General features: G+C 43.9%; 1 protein-coding gene across 1 annotated transcript in view; it reads left to right on the top strand.

Moving 5' to 3' along the window:
• The window catches only part of Fbn2 (fibrillin 2), a 211,239-nt gene that overhangs the window by 150,726 nt on the left and 52,844 nt on the right, over window positions 1–7,669 (top strand). The window contains exons 28-33 of the mRNA XM_031365738.1: window positions 865–990; window positions 1,402–1,524; window positions 1,686–1,811; window positions 2,559–2,684; window positions 4,935–5,057; window positions 7,224–7,346. Of these exons, the coding sequence (XP_031221598.1) occupies window positions 865–990; window positions 1,402–1,524; window positions 1,686–1,811; window positions 2,559–2,684; window positions 4,935–5,057; window positions 7,224–7,346 (747 nt within the window). The remainder of the gene's footprint in view (window positions 1–864; window positions 991–1,401; window positions 1,525–1,685; window positions 1,812–2,558; window positions 2,685–4,934; window positions 5,058–7,223; window positions 7,347–7,669) is intronic.

Below are 7,669 nucleotides of genomic sequence, written 5' to 3'. Positions count from 1 at the left end.
TCCTTCTTCTTGAGTTTCTTGTGGTTTGTGGGTTGTTCTTCCTGTATTCCGAACTTCTGAGCTAATAAACATTTATCAGAGAGTGCATACCATGTGTGTTCTTTTGTGAAATAATTGCTTCTTATATCCAGTTACTGTCTGTAGTCACTATGTCTAACTTATATTCCTTCTTATGACTATTTTGCATACAGAAATTGGTCAGTCTGCCATTTTTTGACTGTTCTCTGGGAATTTACTAATTTATTCCACCTATTTTTGCATGACTTTTTAAAAATGTATTTGTCCATCTTGTAAGGGCCACATTGTTTTAAACTAAGGGTTGTGGACTGAAAATCCACACGTTCAGGCACATAAACAGCTCAGTGAAAACACACAGGAGGGTCTTACTGCCATGCCTCTGTTCCCTGGAGCAGGTTATCTTCTTTTCAGGATAGTTTAAGTTGTGAGGGTGGCACCAAACATCTATTGGAGACCATGCAGGCACAGCAGTACAAACCCATAAAGCAGTAATAAGCTTCATTTATGGCATACCCTATGTCCGTGCGCTCCGACACAGCGATGACTAGCTGCCACGGCTGTCTTAATTGTGATTAAAATCAAATAGCATTAAAAACTGCTCAGTTGTGTTATGTCCACTTCAGGGGCTACTAAAAACATACAGCTCTTTCTCTAGATAGAGAAGGGCATGCTTCCAACATAACAGAAAGATCTGGTGTCGGGGAATAGAGGGCCCAACGTTTTCACCAGATAACCCAGGTTAGCCTGTTTGCTGCTCAGGCTACATACCTCTTTGGTGAAGCCTGCTCTTAAAGGCTCTCGTAATCATGCTCTGGCCTAAAGCATGGCTCCGTTTACCTTTTGCAGATATTAACGAGTGCTCTCTGAGCGATAATCTCTGTCGAAATGGCAAATGTGTGAACATGATCGGAACCTACCAATGCTCTTGCAATCCTGGATACCAGGCCACGCCAGACCGCCAGGGCTGTACAGGTAAGAGTGGGCTGCAAGGGTATGCATTTCCCATCTCTCCGATCACCAAGCTCCCTCAACAAATATCTTCTAACACTTACAGGAGTCCTTTGTACTATAAATGAATGTAAGCAGGGGTCCAGAAGGTTTGTTGGTTTTGCAGAAAACTCACTGGCCCTGTCATAAAAAAGTGCTCCAAACTCCGTATGTGCTAAATTCCTGAGCTCTACACTCCACTAAATAGAACACTAAATAAAAGGAAGTAAAGGGGATTTAAGGAAGAATGGTGGTTTAGTCATAAATCAATACAAACAGAAATGGAGACAATCAAAATCCAACCTAGGCAAGCATTACCTAAAAGAACACACTCTAGCCAGTGCCATGCACAGGTGTGGAATTGGCATTTAATACACTTGTGCAATGTCTGCACAGATATCGACGAGTGTATGATAATGAACGGGGGCTGTGACACCCAGTGCACCAACTCCGAAGGAAGCTATGAGTGCAGCTGCAGCGAGGGGTACGCACTGATGCCAGATGGACGGTCTTGTGCAGGTATGGCCAAGATTTAAAAAAAAAAAAAAATGTGCATGCCATGGTTGCTCTGTTACAAACGTGGCCCCAGACTTTGTCAAGTCGAGCGGAGTGAAGAAAGTCTCTCTGAGACAGAGGAAAGACGTTCCTGCTTTGACTGGAGGCTACCTTTGTGTCATCAGATATCGATGAATGTGAGAATAACCCCGATATCTGTGATGGCGGTCAGTGTACCAACATTCCCGGGGAGTATCGCTGCCTGTGTTACGATGGCTTCATGGCTTCGATGGACATGAAAACTTGCATCGGTGGGTATCAGAAACCAATGATAATTTTTTTTATTGTTCTTTCTCCTTGAGACCTTCATACAGAGTGGAATTTACCCCATCTCCATTTCTTCCCATATCTCCTCAAACATGTCTCCCTCCCAACCTTGTCTGTCTGTCTTTGGTTTCTGAGTCCAGTTTGTGCTGTCCGTACGTACATGGGTGTAGGGACATCCACTGCAGTTCTGGAATCCTACCAGTGGCCACATCCTCCAAAAAGGAACAGTTCTTCCTCCATCAGCAACTCCCTATTGACTGTAGTTCCTCAGTAGGAGGCTGGGACCTTGAAATCGCCCATCCCATCTATACTGCCATTTTAGCTGGCTCGATCTTGTTCAGGTCTTGTGCAAGTAACCACAGCTGCTGTGGATCCATGCGTGTGATAACCACCTTACATGCAGAAGACAGTATGTCATGGCACCCCCTCCCCAGCAAATGATGATTTGATACATGCAGGAACACATATAAACATGGTGAGAAGGCTTTTTCAGTGTTACTTTGAAAATCCAAGCCAATCTTGCCAGAACCGCAAAGTCTTGAGAACGAAGAATTGTTTCAGAAATCCTTAGAGAGACATAGGTATTTGCTCTGCGGGACGAATCTTTCAAGCGAACTATATTTTAAATTTTGTCAGTTCATCGCAGCCCTGTGCTAACATCCAGTTTGAAAGGTGTTTTTTAAATTATGGTGATAGACAATGGTAACCGGACGACACCATGCGTTTTCCAGATGTGAACGAGTGCGACTTGAATCCCAACATCTGCATGTTTGGGGAATGTGAGAACACGAAGGGCTCTTTCATTTGCCACTGCCAGCTGGGCTACTCGGTGAAGAAGGGGACCACAGGATGCACAGGTAGGATCCCACCCACGTCCCCCTGGCTTCAGCCTCAGGGGTTTCACAGGCTAACATCATTCTAGCATTCAGCATCCCAGGACCCGGTAAACCAGAAAAGGCCTGCCAGTGTGAGGAGTAACTGGCTCTTAGCTATGCCTCTGAGGTACACTGCCTCTAAGGTGCACCCTGCTTGAGCCATCCAGCAGGGAGGAAGGAGTGGTGAGTGTGCCCTACTTCTGGTGAATCTTGCAACATCATTCAGTTGCTTGGCTTGCTTGATGGCAGCCCCCCAAATGGAGGACCCAGGTAAAGTAGAAAGTGAAACAGTGGTCCTCAGCCTTCCTGCTGCTGCAGCCTTTAATCCAGCTCCTCACGCTGTGGTGACCCCCAACCAGAAATTTTTTTGTTGCTACCTCATAACTGCAACTTTGCTACCATTACGAATTGTAATGTAAGTAAACATCTGTGTTTTCCAGTATCTCAAGAGACCCTTATGAAAGGGCCATTCCCACGCTAAAGGGGTCATGAACCACAGGTTGAGAACCAGTGGCTTAAAAGATCCAAAGTTTCATTTGACTTGAAATGTTAAACTGAAAGCACACCCTAAGGTTCTATTTGGACTTTTATTGCCTTACTTCAATAGCTTCTCACACACACACCCTCCTCTTTCTTCCCTCTCTCCTCTCTTTCCTTTCCTCTCTCTCTCCTCTCTCTTCTCTCTCTCCTCTCTCCTCTCTCTTCCCTCTCTTCTCTCTCTTCTCTCTCTCTTCTCTTCTCTCTCTCCTCTCTCTCTCCTCTGTGCTCTGTCCTCTCTCCTCCCTCCATCTCTCTCTCCCAATTACCTCTCTCTTTTTCCCTCTCTTCATTCCTCTTGTTCACTTCATGTGCTTTATCTTCTGTCTCCTCTTTTACTGTTTATTTTCATCCCACTTGTACAGATGGAACTAGGAAATGTCAATCAAGGTGTGAGCTATTTGTCTCTGGCATGCTCACTTTAAGGTCCTTTATTTTGCTTGAGGCATCAGTAGGGAGCTCAGGCTACAGTGGACTCTTTAACTGACCATCCAGGAAGAGGCAGGTGATGAGGGCAGGTGTGTCGTGTGATCATTATTAAAAGAAAAGAGGATAGAAGCCAGTGGTGTTTGCAGTATCCATTCCGCAGTGGCAGCTTGTATTCACTGAGCTATGAGCACACACAAATCACATTCTAGAAAGCTTTGGGGAGACCAAATCTACCTAGTTTGTTTGAGTGTATATATACATTCACACAATCGTGTATTGCTTTACAGTTAGGGATACGTTGCAAGAAATGGGTCCTTAGATGAGTTCATCACCATGTTAACATCAAAATGCATATGTATTCAAGCATGGCTGCATGCCTAGGCATCGTAAACTTAGGGGGCTATTGTAATATCCTTGGCGTGCCATTGACCAAAATATCAATTAGGCTGCACATGACTGTATATACCTAAATAGATCACATGTATATTTCTGTAGAATTATTATGAACATTAACACATGCTGGAAAGCATTGGTTATCTTCCAAATAATATTCACAGAGAACATTCTTCAGATATTCTCAGATAAGAAAGAAATAAAACAAAAGCACACACATACATGACCATTTATAAAACATATATATACATGTATATATATATACAAAACATATATATACATGTATATATATATATACATATATATACATGTATATATATATATACATTCTTGATTTGTGTGTGCCGTCCTGGAAATTAAACTTAGATGCTCACACATGCTAAGTAAGCATTGTACCACTAAACCACATTATGGTCGTAACTTAAAATGAAGGGTGGCTATTTTTAATGTCATCCTTATCTTCATGAAAAATATGGGATAAATATTAGTAGGAAGGAACAGGGCAGTCTTTCTCAAAATCTCTCCTGAAATATGTGTCTCCATATTTTTCCAACAGAGTTTTGTCCGCGCCTTTGTAACATGTAGGGGCTGACACTCAGATCCACAGGGGACAACAGCTGTGCTTCCTCATTCCAGGAGGAAGTGGCTAGCAAGTTCCTATAACGAAGGGCTTATTTGGTCATGATCATGAAATTATAGATCTTACTGGAATAAAAAAGAATTAAAGACAAAAAGCAGTATTAGTGCTTTCTCTGTACAGTCTCACGTTTATCCTAAATGGTTGGTTTTTTTCCAGGAACATATTTGGAGTAGAACTAACTAGCTCATGCTTCTATCTTCTTTATCTTTTTCTTTCTAACCCTGGTTTCTCAGACGTGGACGAGTGTGAAATTGGCGCCCATAACTGTGACATGCACGCCTCATGTCTGAACGTCCCTGGAAGCTTCAAATGCAGCTGCAGAGAGGGCTGGGTGGGAAATGGCATCAAATGCATTGGTGAGTTTGCAGGCAGAAAGGCCCTTCTCGAAGGGCCAGTGTCATTAGTGACTACCCTTTGCACACTTGTTAACCCACACACCTCCAGCAGGAGCACATTCCTCACTGCCCCTTTAGTCTCCTGTAAATCAAATGTATCTTTGGCCGTAGGGATCATTCCTTCCTGAGAGTGTTTCCTCAGCTCTAATATAAATGGTCAAATTACAACAGGATGCCTCGGCATCTGCCTCCTCGTGCATGTTGCTCGGTAAAAATTATTTGATGTGCAGCCAGTGATCTAAACAGCTGTAATGTGAAAAACCGGCTGATGCGTTTTCCCAGGGTCTTTCTTGCAGGCAATACTGAATATTTTCTTGAATTCCAAGAAGTCTAACTTGAAAAGGAAGAATAGGGAAATCTTTTTTCCCCAAGTTCTGTAATTCTTGCGCTGAAAGCCTGATAATACTGTAGAGCCCCAAGGCAGAGGACTGGATTATACCCTGGGTGTTATTCATAAAACTATTTAATATGCCCATGCAGTAAAGAACATTTCCAGGTGGTAACAATTACCCAGGTCAATTTAAAATAGAAAGAAAAAAAAAAAAAGCTGTCCGAGCTGACCTCCCCATGACAACTCTCTGTAAAAGCTTATGGGCCCACGGTAACGATTAAAACAGGAACCCTTAATATTTCTTACCAATAATTTGAATTAATTCAAATAAAACCTGCCTGTCCTGCCAAGTGTTTCATACTTGTCAAATATTTAAAGCCAACTTACAGAATATGTATCATCATAGTTTCCAACTGACTTTGCCATGTAACACCCTATGTCAGCTTCCCCTGGGGCTAATGCAAGCCCACTTCCGGGCTAGCCATCCCAACTAGCAGAATCTCATGCTTTTCCACGGCTGTCCTCATTCCTTTTTTTTTTTTTTTTTTTTTTTTTTTTTTTTTGGCCCATGTACCTGCTAGTTTTTGTTGTTGTTGTTTGGTTTGGTTTTTTTGGTTCTGTTATTGTTGCTGCTTGTTCCCATTTATGTTCTTCATGTCAGTCTGTCAGTCTGTCCAACTATCACAGGACTACCTTCCCCACGACGAGATTACAGGGTTGGCTTCAGGCACCTGTGCTCCCATCCCCATCCCTCCTTCCCATCTTCATCCTGGGCTCAGTTGTCTGCTTCTCCTCCCCTCGCTCCCCATACCTGCTCTGTTCCCTCTCCTCCTCTCCCCTCCTTCTGTCCCCTTCCCCCTCAACCCTCACCCCATTCCTCCTCTTCCTCTTCCCTCTCCCCTTTGTCTTCTGTCCTCCCCTCTCCCTCCTCCACATTCACTCCATGGTCCTCCTGCAACTTAAATGTCTAAAATGGCCAAAGCCTTAAGCCTCCTCTCACAACGGGCATTTAGCTCTTTACGTTTAAGAGAAACCTGGTTTCCAAGTCACGGCAGCATTTTCTAGCTTCAGCTGCCACCGCCCTGGCCCCTGTAACTGGGCTCTGCCTCTCCAACTGCCATAAGGCTACATCCTGTACCTTTCCTCTTTAGTGGCCCAGTGTGTGCTGCTCTCTGAGAGAAGCTCTCTTCTCTCCTACTCATTGAGGTCAGGCTTCCTCATCCTTGGGAGGAGCCAATCTGAGGCTGATTAAAAAGTTCTTCTTCAGTGAGCCTCCCTTGTTCCCTGCAATCCGTATTAGGTTCTTCCCGTAACCTTTTTAATAGTACATAGAAAACCACATAATTCTTTCTTTTCTGTATTTGACACCCATCTTCCCTGATAGCCTGTTAGTTCCATGAGATCAAGAACTTTGTCTGTCTCTCTTCCCTTCTTACAAAAGAAATTTTAAACTATATGCTGATTCTCTCTCGTGAAGATCATTGTTAGCTTAAGCAGCAAATCTTCTTCCAGTGATAAAGAAACCAGTAGTAAAAGCCATGATAGGCAGATGTCAGAGTGAAATCCAAGTCCAGTTTTCCTTAAATACTTCCCACAACACTTCAATCAGTAGCCGGGCCCACAGTTAGGACGTGAATGTTTTTGGATTATGAACCTAAAGTCTTAGGGACTTGGAGCAGTTCCCTTCCAGATAAACTAAACCAAAGTCCTGATCTCCACAAGCCACACCCTTCCCGTGCATTAGACTGTGCCGTTTTCATCTCTCATCTTGTTGGTTGTGCTACTTTGCCACACAGATCTGGACGAATGCTCGAATGGAACCCACCAGTGCAGTATAAACGCCCAGTGTGTCAACACCCCAGGCTCCTACCGATGTGCCTGCTCAGAGGGTTTCACAGGAGACGGCTTCACTTGCTCTGGTAAGTGACAGACCCAAGCTGCACTCCTGTGTGTCCATCTCAGAACACCAGGTGTGCTCTCCTTGTTGTAAGAAAACCATCAAGAAGACTGAAGTGGCTGTTTCGGAGTTTGTGTTTGACCTAGGAGTGATGAACTGGGCGAAAGGTAAAGGCCAACTTCACCTGGCTCAGGAAAGACTGGTTTCTCTCCGTCTTCTCTTTGCTGCTTCGGGAAATTAAGCAAATCATCTAGAAGGTCTATGAGAAGTGTCTGCCTGTGTAACTTTAATCACATGTTAGGGTTAAAAACGGAAACTTTAGCCGGGCGGTGGTGGCGCACGCCT

The sequence above is a fragment of the Mastomys coucha genome, unplaced genomic scaffold, assembly GCF_008632895.1.
Source record: "Mastomys coucha isolate ucsf_1 unplaced genomic scaffold, UCSF_Mcou_1 pScaffold13, whole genome shotgun sequence".
In the NCBI taxonomy this organism is placed as follows: domain Eukaryota; kingdom Metazoa; phylum Chordata; class Mammalia; order Rodentia; family Muridae; genus Mastomys; species Mastomys coucha.
The sequence above is the reverse complement of the archived record's forward strand: the minus strand, read 5'-3'. Positions and strand labels throughout refer to the sequence as shown.